This window comes from Sipha flava, unplaced genomic scaffold (genome assembly GCF_003268045.1).
Source record: "Sipha flava isolate LNK unplaced genomic scaffold, YSA_version1 236_pilon_pilon, whole genome shotgun sequence".
In the NCBI taxonomy this organism is placed as follows: Eukaryota; Metazoa; Arthropoda; class Insecta; order Hemiptera; family Aphididae; genus Sipha; species Sipha flava.
Genome location: NW_020272878.1, coordinates 731,012 through 750,432, shown reverse-complemented (window position 1 = coordinate 750,432; position 19,421 = coordinate 731,012). Strand labels below are relative to the sequence as shown.

At 26.8% G+C, this 19,421-nt stretch overlaps 1 protein-coding gene across 1 annotated transcript in view; it reads left to right on the top strand.

The window, feature by feature from the left end:
- Positions 1 to 19,421, top strand: part of LOC112683794 (innexin shaking-B) — a 40,662-nt gene that overhangs the window by 10,108 nt on the left and 11,133 nt on the right. Inside the window, exons 2-3 of the mRNA XM_025554945.1 lie at positions 10,699 to 10,918; positions 17,706 to 17,994. Coding sequence (XP_025410730.1) covers positions 10,699 to 10,918; positions 17,706 to 17,994 — 509 coding nt within the window. The remainder of the gene's footprint in view (positions 1 to 10,698; positions 10,919 to 17,705; positions 17,995 to 19,421) is intronic.

The following is a 19,421-nucleotide window of genomic DNA, read 5'->3' as shown; positions in this document are numbered from 1 at the left end:
ATGGACGATTTTATCATAAATTATTTTGATTCTCTATTTGTATATCAATCAGAAAGTAAATTTAGATGCAATTGTAAGTTAGTCGAAGCAATTATAGGGTCTTAGTTTATAGATAGAATGAATTTGTCGTTTGCATAGTCTGTGACAAACGTATTTTAGGTTGTGGGCTGATCAGAAGCTTAAATATTAAATAATGTTGGTAAGATAATACCTACTTGGGATACTCCTGCGTTAGTTGAGCTATATCAAAAATTAAAGTCCCGTCGAAATGTCTACGGTTTTATATAGTTTCCTCTTAGTTTTACGGCAAATAAATTTTAATATAATAATTCTACCAGTAAATTTGTTAATTATATAGGTAATTTATATTATATATAGTGTGATTTTCTAAGTATCTTCACCACTATTTATGTTTAAACATTTTCAAGTTTTAAGAAATTTAAATGTATATTCAAAGACCTTATAACCCAAAAATTAGATATTTCGTTTAGTATTCTGTAAATATATCAACTGTTGTCTTTCAAATCAGAACATAATTTTTTTACGTAAATATTTAAATATTGCGTAATCGATTCGGGGGAAATACATTTGGGCGCATTTACTCCAAACAGTACACTTTAGAGCAGTGGTTGATCTTTTTAGTACCGCGACTCAAATTTCCCCCCAATTCTCCCAAAAAATCTTTCGTAACCCACATGATTTCACTTTTTAAAAAGATTTAAAAAACAAAATTTATATTATATAAATATATATACATTTTTATTAGGTATTTAGTATTTTATAGGTTTATAATTAATATATTTTTACAAATGTACTTTTAATAATAAGGTGTATGCGAAATGTGTGCTTGTTAATTGTTATTAACATATTGTACTAAATCTGAACCTATTAGCCTTATCCAGAAGACACCGTGAGGAGGTTGGCTCAGTAATCCTCCAAAAATATTTTGAGATTTTTTTTATTTTACGTCCTTATTTAATTTTTGTTCATTATTAGTTAATTATTTATTAATATTATACTATATTGTGATCTTTTTATGTATCACATTTTATGTGATTAATTAATTTGTTTTCCTGCAAAACGTGGTCTTATTTTTTTATGTAATTCAATATACTTTTTTTCAACTTTATAAGTTTCCCAAAATTTTTTGTACAAATTTTTGTTTTTCTTCAGTTTCTTTTTTTTAATTTATTAGTTATTTTTTTCAATGCTGTATATTTCTAAATTGGTCTCCGTATGAATTTCAATCAATACGTTTATAACATTTTGATGATTTAGATGTTGCTTATAAAATTGTTGGTTATAATTTGAATGGAAATATTCCGGTCCATTAGTTGTTTTTAGGTATGTTGTTGGCTCTTCAGCCCAAATAAAAGGTGGAAACTGTGAAACTTCAGATAGATAATTGTCGAGTATATAATCAGTAAAGTCTATTACATTAGGCGGCACTATAGACATATGTTCAACAAAGCTAAATTCAACTTCATCAGACGATAAAAAACTCAAGCCAAAAAAATGTTGAAGTCAAACCCCAGTATCTGTATCCTCGGTGTAATGTTTCAACAAATGTTTGCAATTTTGTATTGTACAAAACCAACTCGATTACACAAGACTTTCGATTACTAGTTACAGTACCTATTATGCCCAAAGGTGTTTTCATATATGCGCCCAAACGTGTTAACAATTTTTAGGTAAATTCCTTATACTGCGCCTAAACGGGTTATCTCCATCGATTCAAGTCATTAAATCCTACTAGCTTATAAGTTTGTAATTTAATGTATCTTACTTATATCTATATGAGTACATAATACAATGAGTGTATCTTGAGTTTTATCAGTCCTCAAGTGGTTTAATCTGTTACACGTTGCAGTAACTTAAACATAAGTTCATTGATCATCAATCGATTTAAATCAATGGTTCTCAACCTTTTTGAAACTACGGACCACTTAAAGAACTTTCAATATGTCACGAACTATCATAATTTTTAGATTCAATTTTTTCTCATAATCCAGAATCAACTTTTTCACACATATTAGAATTTAGATTATGAATAAATAAAATTATAAATAATTATTCACGTACCAGGTGTGGTATGTGTTTGAACTACGGTATTAGTAAGCTATTGCTATACCGTTTTTTGTGTATTTGATTGCATAATACACTCATATATTTTAAATAAATGAAATTCTAATTTTGTGGTTAGTAGTGATTCAGTTATAAATTAAATCAAGTAAATTACTTAATAAAATACAATCGATTGTTTATTTAAGGCTATTTATAATTTGATTACACTGCAGTAGGCTGCGGTATGTATATATTTTACATCGCTTAGTACTCGTATAGGCTTTCATTGAATGATTAGATAGCATATTTTTCAAACGTTATTAAAAAAAAAAAAAATCATGTTTTCTTCGTACATAAATATATGTGTTACCCGGGAAATTAAATTTAATACAACCAAAGGATATTTTTCGTAATAAGCCATTTTTTTATAATTTCAGTATTTAATTTTTGATAACCTGAAAAATTTCTTAATATCCCGTACCATTTTAATAGTAATATATTAAGTATATATTTATCCATGAAGTGTGTAAATCTTATATGTATACGAGTACTTGTGTGTTTTAACTGTTCCATTTGTAAAGAACATCGTCCTGGCATGTTTGTCATTTCGGTTTGGTGAAGAAAATTAAAATAAAAAGTTTTTTCAACGAACGGTTTGTGTTTTACGACACGTAATAAAATAACTCTTGTATGGTATATAGTTTTTGGATTGAGCTATAAAAACATATTGTGTTGTCTGAAGAGAAAGAGAGAGATTGAGATTGGAGAATCATTCGTTAGTATACGTAATACCTGTGACAGCAATGGCTTTTGCAAGTCCAATAAGCTATAGAGAACCAATGTGCAAGTGCAGTAAGAACGGTAAATATCACGGCAACAATAGCGTAGGACGCATGTTAAAACATTCGATCGAAATGTTTTACGAGGACGAAAAATTATTTGAGTTGCAATAACTAGAATTTGGAATAGGATAAGAAATTTCAAATTTGTTTTTGAGGTGTCGATGAGAATTTATATATAATAATTTGAGTCCCGGCTAGGATTGACAATAGGATCATTCATATGATATAATATAAATAGTATTGACATTTAGGTATAAATACAAAATTTAGCGTTTTTTGGAAATTCTTTGTAATTGGGTATCATGTTATGGTTGTTGTATAATTGTATAACCCATTATAGGTATTAAGCGCCTTAGAGTAACCTCATTATATCTTGAGGTATATAGTCTTAAATACCTTATATTTTTGCTGATTTAATATGTAATAATATCATTATAAACTGATTTACGTTATTATTTCGACTATGTGAGACTTAATCACAGTACATATTAACAGATTATTGGTGATGAATTTAAAATAGATGTAATTCCCGTTATTTTAACTGGGTCCTTTAAAGTGTATTTTAAGCAAGTTTTATTGCCAATATATACTATTAAGAAGTAGATTCATTTATTAGTAGGGCCATTTTTTTTATCCTTAGGCAGAACTCTATTATTGCCCCTGTGTTGTGGGAGTAACACACTTGCAGTTTTTAATACTTCGGAATAAGAGTCGGAAAAATCTGAAAATTTGGGCTTAGGTTTAGGTTTCAAGCAAAACAAGAAATACAAATTTTAGCTACAAGTATATCATTTTCAACTCCTTATAAGTAATAGTTAGCATATTAATTTTAAATTTACAATCAGAAATTATGAGGCATTTCAAAATAATAATTAATATTAATAAAAAATAAAATAATTTAAAATAATTATTATTTATTCATTAATTTTGTGTCAGAAAATTTGTCAATAATTTCATCATAATCCAATTCGTTAGAGATTTCTGTTTCAATTGAAAATATGGACATGCGTGATAATATCTCCTGAACTACTGTAGAACTTAAATAATTTTTTATTACAATTAAAGTTTGCTGAAACTCATTTCACATGAAGTTTTTGTAAATGATGTTGAGAGAAAAATCGTTATAGACATTTTAATATTTGGATTTTTTAAGCTTATAATTGAGAGTCATTTGTAATAAATCCAAAAAACGTTACTGATTCAATACTTGGCAAAATTGATAAAGCTGCGTGTCTAAGATCTTATATTTCTTCAACTATTTTCACAGTATTTATTTCTTCATTATATTTTAGTCCTACATCTAGTGAAGTCCCTAGATTCTTTTATAAGAAGAGTAGTGAACTTATGCATATATTTCCCTAGAATGATTTAAATATAATAATAAATAACAAAACAATTTGAAGATAATAAGGCCATAGGATGAGGGACTGCTCATTCAACTTTGAGGATGCCCTTGTCTAGATTATCCATTGCTTTTTGCGAATATTGTGAGTTCATATTAGTAAATGATTGACCGGGAAAAAATCGTTTGCTATTTTCATCATTTTTTTCATATTAGATTTTTATCTGAGTAAGAACACTGTCTATTGAATTAATAATGGTAATTTAAATAATTGTTCTGCAGAAATATTTATCACGTCATCATCTGTTTCATTAGGTTTTTTTAATTTTTTCCCTTTTTTTGTTATTAATAATTTATTATTGTTATTTATATTATTATTATATTTTATTTATAATTTATTAAATAGTAATGTTTTAAATCGATAAACGAGTAATCGATAAAGATATAGATTTTATATTAATAATGTAAATATTTATCTTTATATTTAATATTAATAATATCAAAATATGCTAAAGACTAAGTACAAATTATTATATGGTTTTACTAAAGTACGTGTATGCATAAAAATATGATTTCCTTAATTCAAATAAAAATAGTCCATTAATTTTTTATTTTAATAGAATATTATTTATGAGAAATATACAAAAAAAGTGCAGGTGTTTGTCAGCGGGCCCCTCATAAAAGCGTTTGCCTGGGATAAGGGTACTGCTTGCTCCCCCCCTACGTCACGCCGACACTCATTAAAACGGTTACGGTTCAGTGCACAGAAATTAAAATTATTATGTTATCAATAATATTTTTTTGTTTAGTTAATCATCTAATTTTTTTGTGTCCTTCAGCATCAAGCGCCTCACTTTACCCTAGTTACGGCTATGATCAAGAAGTGACCGTTATTGAGAGATTTAAATATATAAAAATGTTTTTGAATTGAGATGTTTTTAAAAATTCTCTATAAATAAGTCATAGCTGATAATTATAAATGTTAGTTATAATAAATGATAAATTATATTATGTTGGATTATTGCTTAAAATATATCTTGCACTCTATTTTAAGGAAATGAGGTTTTTTTGTCATGCAATTATGCATCATCAGTGAACAATTATTAAATCTTTAGAATTAAATATCACAGAAAAAAAATACGTAGAAAACTATCAAATAAAAATGCCATTAGATTTTTCACCGTTCAATAACTATAATGACAGGCGTTTGCAATTCACGAATTTCATGTGCAAAATTGAATAACTATGTCATCTGATGCTCAAAAATGTCATGGGAGGCCTACTATGACATTCAAAGATAATGCGAGTTTTAAAAAGCATTGTACGTATATCGTGGTGTGTGGTTCAATACCGCGGTTCGCGTGTTGAACTGTGTTTGAACCATAGGCTAATGGATTGTCATATGTATGGAACATATGGTCATATTTTTAAAAGCATTTATAAAATCGATGTATCTATTGGGAGGAGTTTTAATGGACTCATAATTTTCTCCGGCGGGTTCACTGCGGACTCGATCTCGTAGTTATTATATTATTATATTGCATCCTATTTGCATTCCCGCGATATTTTTCTAGTTGTAGTTTGAAAATACAATAGTTATTATTATAGCATTGTAACGTCAGTTGCAATTATATTTATAATGAACGGCAGTGGTTATCTCTGTTGATTCTAGTGTTAATGTAAGAATATACAAAATGTTTTACAATTAGTGCGTATGTATGACGACTTTTATGTAGTGAAATAGGTTTGAAAATGAACTAGTAATTAAAATCCAACATCCGGTGTAGTACCGAATATATTATTTTAATACTTTTTAGTAGTGTTCCATTTTCTAAATATCTGTGTCAGTCGGGCAAACTATAAATAATACATAGTTAATTAACAGGTGAAAAGTACAAAAAACATGTAGTTTATATATTATTAGTATTAATATTATTATTATTATTATTATTATTATAACAACTAGAGATTAAATTCTATGAATGTTTTTTGTATTGATATAAAGATCGTTAAATATTTTTATCCACTTCGACAGGTAGAAATTCATTATCGTTAATATTAAAATGTTGGTTAATTAGAAAAGCATAATATTTGAAAACGATTTTGTTACAATATTATTGAAATTATAGTTTAAGGTTTATGTAACTTGCATGAGTTTTTTTCGCATAAGGTGGAGCTATGAAAAAAACCTATTTAGGGGTTTCAATTTTTGTAGATATTTAATAGCAGTTTTTGAATGTGCAGATCGGATTTCATTTCCAAAAAATATCCTAAGTTTTCAGTGAAAAAAAAATCAATGAATACAATTTTCCAATTATAATTTCTGTTGAGATATTACTGGAAATTATAGAAAATGTAAAATAAAGAAACTTTTATAAGATTAAATAAAAAATCTATTTCGGAATCTCTATAGACAATCGAATCTGTTTTTTTATTTGTATGAGCTATGCTTTATTTATTTTTCTCTCTGTTTACATTTTGGCCCATATATATATACATTATTGGGTTACTCGTTGGAACATTTAAGTTTACGCACTAGCAAATTCTCACTCAAGTTGCAGTAATCGTCCTGCGTAAACGTCAAAGATATTATTAAGACATTTTACACTCCCCTCGTAATAAGATAGACGACGAAGCCTACCTGTGGTGGTTTGTTTAAGATATGCATATACGAATCGTTCTTGGCGAATTTTCATTTGTAAGGTATATTACATACTATTATAATCATTTATATATATGTTACCGGAAAAGATGAAAATTCAGAAATTGTCAGTATATCCTAGTCATTGTTGACAATGACTGGAAAGGTTAGGCAATATTGAATATTTCGTAGTTTTATCAAAATTTCCGTATTATATTAAGCAATGTTATTAATCCGTATTCAAACAAATATCAACACCACTTTATCGGTGATCGATTTGATTATGGAACATTCAAGTTTTCATGAAATATATATTAATTTTAAATGACGAAAATTTTTTTAAATTTTTTATGGTGTTACGAACGGAGTCCTAGGCAAACCATTGCGGAGCACCAAAGGCTTCGTGGAGCACAGTTTGGGTACCGCTGTACTAGATTATATAATTCCAAGTGTCATAGTAATTTACCACGTAACAATAAAGATTAAGATTATGATTTATCCTAAATAGCTAATAAGTATTAAAATATATTAAATTAATTTTTAATGTTATTATCAATGCCTTCTTTTATTAGGAATTGTTATCAATGATTAGGTATTGACATTAATTCCTTACTAAATCAGGCATTATCGTTATTACCTAGTCATTGTCAACACGGACTGATTGTCTTCTTTTCCGGTAACACACATATATATATATATATATAACAGTAAGTTTAATATTTTGTTTCCGATGTCATAAAAAATAATATTTAAACCAATAGTTATGCCAATCGAATATCAAATCAGTTCAAAGGACTCGGACTTAATAATGTTTGAGCAACCGAAATTTATTCAAAATATTTTGATCTAGTATTGTTATTTTATCATGAAATTTTTCAAAACAAGTGTATAATAAAACAACAGTTTCGAATATATGATTAATGTTGCAAATTAATTATTATTTAAATTATTTTCATATTCAAATAATGGGTGCGTAGAAATGTCACGATGAAACAATAAGGATAACCGTTATAATTATAAATACACACACACACACACACTTACATGCAATCATACATATATATATATTATCAGTTTTATGATATTTTTTACGTCTTTAGATTTATTTCTCTGCTTAAAAATTTATTTATAGAGTTTTAACACGTACTTTAATTTTTATTTTCAACCGGGCTGTCAAGTATGTTATTATATAATGGAAATGTCTTCGAGGTAAACAATATACTATGTTCTTTACATACGTACGGGACTATACTTAATATTTTATCATCAATTTATCATGTGACAATACACGTCATTGATAATATTCTTTACCAAGACATATTATATCTCCTTTGTTAGATCACTAGAATCGTTTTGTATATTTTTATTTATGGAGATTAACCTAAAAAAAGTGTTGGGGTATTAAGGTCATCATGGTTTCTGAGATAATAGTGTATATATATATATATATATATATATATATAATATTGTATACCTAATGGTATAGTGTTCATGGTACGATCTTAATGTTGAACAAAATTATAGTTTTGAGTAACTGAACTGTATTCGCTTCATTTTTCTCGGAGTTACGAAAAAAAAAATAATAATAATAATAATAATAATAAAAATAATAATAATAGTACACATATACAGAGAAAACCAATAATAACTACCTAACAGTAACGCGACGAGCTCTTTTGCCACAGTTATATTAAAATTAATTCAATTGGGCGTTGTTTGACCGTCGTGGATGTAATAATTAAGAAATTTTACTCAACGACAATGACGGCACTCGGCTAATATTCTCGTTTGACCGTCGACAGATGGCTGTCAGTTTAGCTCGTCATTCCGTCAAAATAATTCCCTTACGTACTCGATTCCAGTTCTTCGACTTGTTTTCCCCGTAGAAGGAGCCAAGAGTAGATCAAGTCACTCAACGGTCGGAAAAAAATAAAGGAAAAACAAACCAAACAAATGAACAAAAAAATAAACAAAATGAAAAGTGATTTTTTTTTCTCTATAGCTTTCTATCCTTTTTCGACGGTGGTAGCGGCTATGATGGCACAAGATTGTCACAATGTACCTGAACCGATGCCAAGACTACGACAATAGTGCCAAAGAAAATATAAAATTATTTCTAATTATTTTTAATATACTGGCCAATAAAAACGATGTTTGTGAAGAGACGAGGTATGGGATGTTGGCCAATTTGTTCGGTCTGCAAAATGATTGATTGCTTCCATCATACGAGGCTATGAGCGTTGCAACGTTCTCCATTTACTTACTGCAGTATTATTATATTCATTGTTTTTCATAGTATTGTTATTCATAGGCAGACATTTGGTTGAATTTTTGGGGGAGCTATAATAATTCAATGTAAAATAACCCGCAGGGCTTCGCTCTCACACCCCCTTCTCATACATAAGTAAAACTTATTACTATTAAAAATATAGATATGTTTAAATTGTACTAAAAAAACAATAAATAACGTATATTTAAAAATAATTAATATTTTATTTTAATGACAAATAACTATTTGTATTAACAAAGATACTCAAAATATCATCGCTTTTTATATTTTTCGATATATCTTTTTCAATATATAGTATTGAAAGATTGCTGAACCTATCTTGAACCAACAATATCCTAAACCAAGTTTTTATTTTTTCTTTGCACTGAAACTTCTTTCGCAAGTAGCCAAACTATGTAATTGGTATTGTTAATGCTATTGTAAATAATTTATTATTTCTTATTATACGATTTTCAAAAAAAATTAACAGATAATTATAAATAAATTATAAAAACAACGAATACAATTTTTAACAAAGTTTCGATTTTGGGGGGGCTATTAAAATATTTGGGGGGTCTAAGCCCCCCAAGCTCCTTTGATATCCACCTATGTTGTTACTCGTAATAAGTGATATAACTAATAACTTTTGTTGCGGTGGACTGGTAATATTGGTAAAACATAAGTTTTGAACTATGTTCGGATTTGGAATTTTTACCGACTTACACGCATACTACAAGGATAAATACCAAATGTAAGTCCATTGAGTCGTTAGTAACACAATATTCAATAATAATAAACGAGATTTTGTTTAAAATATCTATATTAATCTTAACATATAAAAACGGTATGTTTAGTTAAAATTGTGACGAGTAATTTTAATAGTACAACATATGATACATTATATCGTTTAATATACGTATTAATTGTAATCATAATTTATGATGATAATAATTATTACGATGTAATGGGTTTAAAATAACGATCGAAAGGTAGATATTTACAAGCTATTATGATAATGATAATATAACTTTGATTTACTTGTAAAATTAGTTGTTATCTAATGTTGTAATCCAGAGTTAAAATTATTGAAACAATTCGCATTAATGCTAGGATATATTATGTTTTCTTTGTGAGATCTAGTGGAATTATTTTAGATCATATTTTAAATGCATATAGCGTAAATATATAAATATATTATAGAAGTAGATTTAAGGGCTATATAATAATACATTAATATTTTATGATTATATTATTAGGATGTATTTTCTAACAGACATTATTTGAAAAATTTTATCCTTCGAAAGAATTATTTTTTTTTTATAATAATTATACGTTCATCATATTTTCATAATAATAATCGGAAAATCTATTGATTTCTAATATATTATATTAAAGGACAAACAATATTTCTTTACATTTTTTTCATTATATAATGCCATATTATATATATATATATATATATATATATATATATAAACACCAGTAATATAAATTTGACCGCCGTGTGATCTGTTTATAATAATTTTATTATTTTTTATAGGCAATACTATTCTACACGCCCAGATGGCTGTGGAAGCACTGGGAAGGTGGAAAAATCAGGGCGCTTATGATGGACCTAGATGTAGCCATCTGTACAGATGCCGAGAAGAAGCAGAAAAAAAAAATTCTGCTAGACTACTTGTGGGAGAATCTGCGATACCACAACTGGTGGACATACAGATACTACCTATGCGAAATGATGGCGCTATTGAACGTTGTGGGTAAGTGGTTCTGGTGGGCTGCTATATGATATATGCGAACCGGTTGATAGCGTGGGCAAACATGCTATGACAGATCTATAAATGTTCACGACCCACTATCGAACTATGTCCGATTGACATGAAACGTGCACGTACGATATTATAATTTTTTTCATAATTTATCGCTAACGAATGAGACTTTGATTAAAATTCCAAGTGAAATTTTTCAAGTTATGCGTGAATTATCTAATTAAAAACTAAAAATAAACGGATGAATCATTGAAATTGTAAACTCCGCCAGAATATCGGTTAAGATAAAAAGGTAATAAAAGGTCTAGGGTAAACTATGCCAGTTTTTTTTTCTTACCTGTAATGGGTATATGTAAACTCCGCCAGTTTTTTTGTTTACCCGTTCAGTGCTCACATTGCCACGTGCCTTTTCAGATTAAATACGTTGACATCTATTACGATGATGTTTGTCGAAATTGATAAAATTATTGTCATGGTTAGGTCGATTCATTTCAAGGTGAATATATATACCCACATTGATTCATTTATTAATAATGTTATTTCCATATGATCTGAAATCAGTATTTCCAATGATGATATCGGCAGTAGGTAAGGTATACTTTGATGGATATAATCATTCGTAGTTTGCGTGTCTCCATATATATATTATATTGAATGAAATATATCGCAACAAAGTAAAAAATATAAAATTAATTACTGGTCAACGAGGCAATTTATTGGTTTTATTAACCAATTACAAATGTTAACCAAAATATAAAATATACGTCTGATGAAATAAAATGGAGATATGATATTATATAATATTATAATAATAATATTCACTTATTATTACTTATTACTTTTAATAATATATCATATTAATTTTATATTACTACTCGATTTTCTTCGCTGGCGAAGTTTACAGTAAAAAAAGGTACTTGTGGCGGAGCTTACATACGCCCCAGTATAGATATTGTATTATACATTTATTACAATTTTTGTAGACATTTCTTAAAATCAACCTACATTGAAGTATATTTATTTCAAAAAAAGAAATATGATATTTATATTTTCACATCGTTATTACAACAGATATAAACTGTAATTATTGCAGATGAAATTTTTTTATAGTTATTTAAAAAATCATTTTTTTTTTAAATTATTAATTTATTTTATTTTATATAGTTATGAATAAAAATAATTTATAGTTATCAAACATTTTTCAAGTCTTTGAGTATAATTCTGATTTTTGTGTGGTTAAAAATTAATGTAGGCATTAAGTGCCTACAAGTGGAACGGGCTGATGAAACGAACATATATTTTATTATTATATATTATTTTTTTCTCAATTTTTATGTTAAAACTATACACAGAAAGTTATTTTCTTTCGATAATTCCTATGTTGGGAAGGGGAAAAGGGCGTGAAAACGAAATTTTGTTCAGACAAATTCGGTCGTAACAACCGAAATTTTTAAGAATTACCACTTTACTCTTTGGTTACGTATTTAAAAATACTAGTGCACTGGTGTGCATATTGCAACTAGTTGGAAACCGATTTTAATGTATTATTATTATGTCAAAAGCGAAAATTAGCGGTCAATTAGTTTTCTATTTTTTTTTTCGCTCAAAAGTGTTGTAATAACATGAAATTATGTCAGAAAACTCATTTTCTTAATCATCGGAATTTGCAGACAATCGTTACCTGAGTTCTCATCTGCATAGTAGTGAATTCCACTTCTGTCTTCCACTTCCTTCTGCTGCTATAGAATGTCTGTTTGACGGTTATTTTTGCATCTATTATGCATCTTAGTATGAAAAAAGCCTATAAAATAATGGACTTAAGATATTTGACGACACTTCTGCAATGATAATTATATTGTAGAAATTACCTATCCTGTGCATGTTTTCCCATTTAGCCACTTCCTTACTGTGGTGAATAATGAAAATCGGGTGCTAAACATTGCAGAATGCTTGGTTCAAAAATATCCGTTATTATTGTAATACCTATGTACATCAAAATTTCTGTTTAATGGCAGTAAATTATTAATGGTTTAAAATTAAATTGTGCGCACATAATTTTTTCGATTAAAAAAGAGCAATTGTTAATACAAAAATAGTAATCGCCGCTTATAAGACCCACAGATGTAAGGTTCAACCACTTATTGGCCTCAAAATCACCTGAAATGTTCCAGACATATCCAAATACGTTAAAAAAAAATTTACTTATATGATCACTTAAATAATTTGGTCGTATAATAAACTTTTGTGTTGATTATAACTTATCACTGGCTTCTAATCATACTTCAAACCTTATATGTACAAATTATATCATATTTGAGAATAACGAAAGCGACAAAAATGTTAACGTCGTAATTGAACTACCATTAAACAAATACATTCTAGAGATTCTGTAAGGTTAGTGCTGTTAGTGCTTTAGTCAAAAGTGCTGTTCATCACCGAGGTTTTCATTTTATATACAATACAAGTACGAGTAGTATATCTAAAAAAGTTGAAAATAATAAAAAAACAAAACTAAAATCACAATTTAATTCTAATAACATAAATGTTTTTAATGTATTTAATTAATAATATGTATTATATAATATCTAATCTGTAGTAAAAGTAAAAGAGAAAAATAGTTAATAAATTTTTGTTTTTTTTCTATTTCTATTTTTTTTTCATCTATAAGATTTATTCGATTATAAGACTCACTTAAAAGTGTTCTATAATGTGATATATCCTATAAATAGCGTCCACTGTATTTTTTTAAAGCATCCTGTTTGCATATTTAAAACAACCAATTGCATGTTGATAGGCATTCTTCCATGACAGGATGTTCAAAAATTTCCATTGTAGAATCATTACCGTTTTCGTTAGGTGTCCTTTCATGTGTGAATAAAGATTCCACGTTGCGTATGACAATGATTGTCACGTTTCAAAAACACGAGCGTCTAGAGACAGCGCCTCTTATCTGCACTATTATTATCAGTATTACTCTATCACTACAGTTGCCTTATCACATAATCGGTTGATTACATTTAAATATTATATTTAAACAAAAAGCCATAATACTATATTATTTAATAATTATATTAATTGTAATATATTAATTATTTAGTATTATTAATTTATATAGTACAAACTACAATGTCATCAAGTGAAGAATTAGAAGTAATAAATTTAAAATGTTGTTCTCTTCAAGGTAATGATTTGAAAAATTCATAATAATATGTAAAACCAGTCTTGTTTGTAAAGTATTTGTAAATTATTTGAATACGTATTCTCTCATATAATTATTACCGCCCAATCCAAAACTGACAAATATTAGCGGGGCAAAAAATATTATATTTTAATAATCTAATAGTATTTGAATACAAAATAAAAGTATTTTTCACATGACTACAAAACTAAACTGTGTAAGATATCTATATTTAATTAAAATGTACTGTAGAGTGAATCTTGTAAGTATTATATTAAATTACTTAAGAAACTAAAGTACTAAATTATATTTTGAAATTATACCTATATAATATGTACTTATTATTATAATTATAGGTAAAATTGAAAGTGGAATCCTGCCAAATGTAATAATTGATCAGTTACGAAATGAAACTGATTATAATATTTAAAAAAAAATATTACAACAAGAAAAGACATATATAACATTTCTAATTCTTCACTTGATGACATTGTAATTTGTACTAAATAAATTAATTATACTAAATAATTAATATATTATTAAATAATATAATACTATGGCTGTTTGTTTAAATATAATATTTAAATGTAATCAACCGATTATGTGATAAGGCAACTGTAGTGATAGTGTAATATTGATAATAATAGTGCAGATAAGAGGCACTGTCTCTAGACGCTCGTTTCAAAAACAATCTACTATTATTATTTTTTATTTGTCCAAATTTGACAGTCGGTAATCCGGATTGACGTATTCGTATCACATATATATAAATTCTAGGTCTCCAAAATCTCGAATTATCGCCATCGTTTAGAATATATTTTTAAATTATTAAACTATAGTATAATTTTTCAGTTATTATTATTTTTATTTAGTTTTAGTACATAAGTAAGGTTATAACTCTCTACTAATATTTTACTTGCAGTGTACTACAGTGTATAATATCGAATATTACAAATATAATAGTAGATATACTATTAGAATAAGAAGTCTTTGTAATATCAAACATTGTTTGATGGTTATGTAACCAAGAATTTTGAAATATGATTCTAATTTTTTGATTTTAAAAACAATTGCTACCATTTTTTTATGTTTGATTTAAAATATTAATATATATCATACTTGTATATTGTTAAAATAGGTCTGTTATAATCTTTATAGGTAATCAGATATTATTATAAAACATCTTATAATAATTTGATGGAAAATTATTTTTTTAAATATTTTTATAAAATTATAACCAACGGACTTAATTAACTATTTAGCTTTCTATTTACATTACTGTGATGGTAAACTGATTAATTGAACGGTACATTCGATATAATTAGTTATTAGTTATTACCTAACTGGACAAAGAAACTAAATAAATAACGTTACATCGGATAACTAAGGTTATCCAAATAATTAGAATTGTTAAACATGAAAGTTTATAAATTCAAAGAGTTATTACAAGTATGTTTACTACTAATATACTTTTTTATTTAAAAAGTTTTAAACATTGCACTTCACTATTCATTTTTAAATAATATAGATAAGACTTGATAACAGGCAAATAATTTTTTTTATAATTTGGCCGTGCATAAATTCGACTTTGAATTAGTACCATTTAGCGATTTTTTTTTTACGAAATTCCAAGATAATTAACTTAAAAACTACAAATATTTTCCTTAAAAAGAATATTTAGAGCTATTCGAATAACCAAAATAATTTGTTTTTTTTACTAAAATCATTCGAAACAAAATTTAAATCATGTAGACTCTAAATAATTTCAAAAATATAATAATAATATAATAATTATTAAATTATTTATTATTAATTATTTATTAATTATTTAATAATTTTTATTTATATTATGAAATAAGAATAATTGCATTTAAAATGTAATAAAAATGTCGTACAACCTATTTGGATATTTAAATTAATTATCTTGTTCAAATTATAAAATATGTTTAATTATTTTGTAATACCAATTCATTATATATATTAATATTATCTATAACTCTTAAACATTGTATACACAGAGGTCTCAATTGAAAACTTGAACTAATATGTACATGCAAGGCCCCATCCACCGAAATTTTTTCAATATTTTACGAATGTTTAAAATAATTATTTATTTTTAATACCAAAATAAATATTTTCAGTAAAAAATGACTTAAGCTCCAATTAATCATCGACTGCTTTTAGTTTTATACTATAATATCATATGAAAATATGATATTAATTTTAATAAAAGAAAATTAAATTTTTTTCTGTCTTTTTTTTTTAACCAAATATCAAAAGCTAAATTGTAAATTCAACAAAATAACAATATACATGTTTTGGACCCCTCAAGAAAAAAATTTCAAGATACGGCCTTGTGTACATGAACACGTAAATGATAAATTTGTAATTACGTATATTTAATGACTGCATACCCAATATAACTATTTTTGACGAAGTGCAATCTCATGCAATTTTTGGTATAATATTAACTGAGTCCATATTTTAATACTAAGTGAGTCCAGTAATTTTTTTTTTTTTTTTTAATATTTGATAATCTAATAATGTATATATAATAATATATAATTCAATAAATACATGTAATGATAAAATATAAATATTTTTGTATTGAGAAAAATGTATGGGGTAAATATTGTGTATATTCAAATCTAGTTATTATGTTTGATTGCAACAGCTGCATTTGATCTCCGATTTCTTTTTCTTTTACATACATATAACTTTTTGTATTAATAACATAAACACTTTTAATTTTTATACATGTTTCGCATGGCACATTTAACAAAATGTTAATAAATTGGTAAATGTTTGAATGGGCTGGATAAAACATAGCATTGATTTTCGAATGAAGGATTCACAACTATTGGTGGTCCTCACCAATGAATATGTAAATGAGACCCACATTAATAAGGCATAAGTGTGATAATAACATATATTTTAATGCTGTGTGGCATAATTTTCGCTGCATTTGGACGGTTGATTTTATATTTTACTCAAAATAATCCTCGGATTCAATTAGTACTGTTTGTACCCGGGCTTCAATTAGTATAAAATGTATTTAATACACGTGAATTTAATATATGTGTTAATGTATTTTAGTATATTCACGTATTCATCAATATTGTTTAAGTATTATGTATTATGTAGTACTACAGTGCGAATATAACGTGGTAAATTAAAAAAAAACTTTGTTATTAATGAAAAATGTTAACTTCTCAGTTTAACAATATAATGAATTTAAAGAAAATATTAAGACTTAAATACATATGTGTGACTTTACGTATGTACGTAAATAATACACTTGTATACAGAGTTTTCAAGTACACGTTTTTATAATTTCGAATGTTAATTTCACGGAAATACATGAAAACTTGTACATGTGAAATATAAACCTCTAGTATACAAGTACACTCAACTCATGCTCGAATATTATTAAGGTTACACAATATCATAAAATATAAATTTTCTTTTTCTTCACTATACGTTTTTTCAGCGTGATGAAACCGATTACTATTTATTGTTAAACCGTTATTGAATAATTTTTGATTTAACCCCGAAAATTGTTAAACATTTTTGTGTTGTTTTTTTTTCTAATGACGACAGGTCAAATGTTCATGATGAACCGTTTCTTCGACGGCGCATTTCTGACATTCGGCATAGATGTGATTCGGTTTCTAGAGAGCGACCAAGAAGATCGGGTGGACCCAATGATTTTTATATTCCCCAGGATGACCAAATGCATTTTCCATAAATTCGGAGTATCCGGCGAAGTGGAGACTCACGATTCGATATGCATATTACCACTGAACGCAGTCAACGAAAAGATATATGTTTTCCTATGGTTTTGGTTTATGATTCTCGGAGTTTTGTCAGCGGCAGTAATCATTTACAGGTACAGTGTTAAATATAAATGTATTTTGTATAATTTTAAAGTATTGAAATAACTATCTTATTACAATTGTTCATATTACATACATGTAAAGACAGTCATTTTTAAGATAATAATAATATAAAAATAGAAATGAGAATAATTAAAACTATTGAGCCGGCTATAATACTAAAGGAACAATAGTTTTTTTTTTTTATTAAGCTGCACGAAAATCATTTTTTCTTTGAATTCTTATATGGTATATCTAGATCACGTTTCACATGTATGATGATAAATAAGCACTTAGTTTCCTTGAATCGCACTTAATTTTAGATATTTATTTTAAATTCTTTAAATTGTTCTTTCATATTCCGTTTACGTTTTTATAGATCTTTAAATAATAATTATCACAAATATTATGTATTCATATCCTAACAAATTTGATGCCAAGTAGATATAAAAATACAGGATTATTGTACAATAATAAATTTAAAGTCAATCGTTACAAATGTCACTAATAAATGTATAAAAATCAACAATAAACAATTAATCCATTGAATATAAAAGTAAATCACTGTTATTTGTTCAAGTAATATATTTTTATGTTATACTAAATATATACATTTATATATCAAATGTAACTATGAAGTAAATGTTTACATATAATACCACGGTACTGTTAATTAACAATGTACGTACTGTTCTGAAATGCATACTTAAAAATATTAAATACATTTTAAAACAATAGATGCACATGGAAAGTCCATAACTTTTACCGAATAAAAGAAATAACCGATGTGCTTAAAATTGAAACAAAATCGTTAGAAAATTCTATTGTATATTATGTTCTTTAGAGCGTAACCATCTGAAAGTCTCGTATAAAATTAGATTAGCTTCCATTTTCTTTTTCTTTAATGTATTGAAGCACATAGAGAAACTACGACTCTAGGTAAATTAACACAGTGGTTGTTTTTCTTAGGGTTAGGAAATACATCAACCGATGACATGTTCGTACATCATTGACTGTAGCTTCAATAATACTGTCAACATTAGTAATTTTGTAAAGTGTAAAAAAAAAAAAAAATAATTATTAGTGGAATACTTCAAACTCAATATACATCGTATATTGTACATCGTACAATTGCTACATCGTCGCAATTGTATTTTTGTTTACCAGTGATCTAAATTTAATACGGAAATACACTCCTATTATATTTTAAGATGTTTCTTATTCAGTGGCGTATCCATGGGGGGGGGGTTGGAGGTCAGAACCCTCCATGAACCTAAGATGGTAAATTAATTTTTACATAAAACACTATTTTTTCTTTAACATTTTTGTATTATAGAATTTTGACTTGGAAATTATATTAATACTTTATATAAACGTCTAATACACACGCTGCACACACACACACACACACACACACACACACACACACACACACACACAC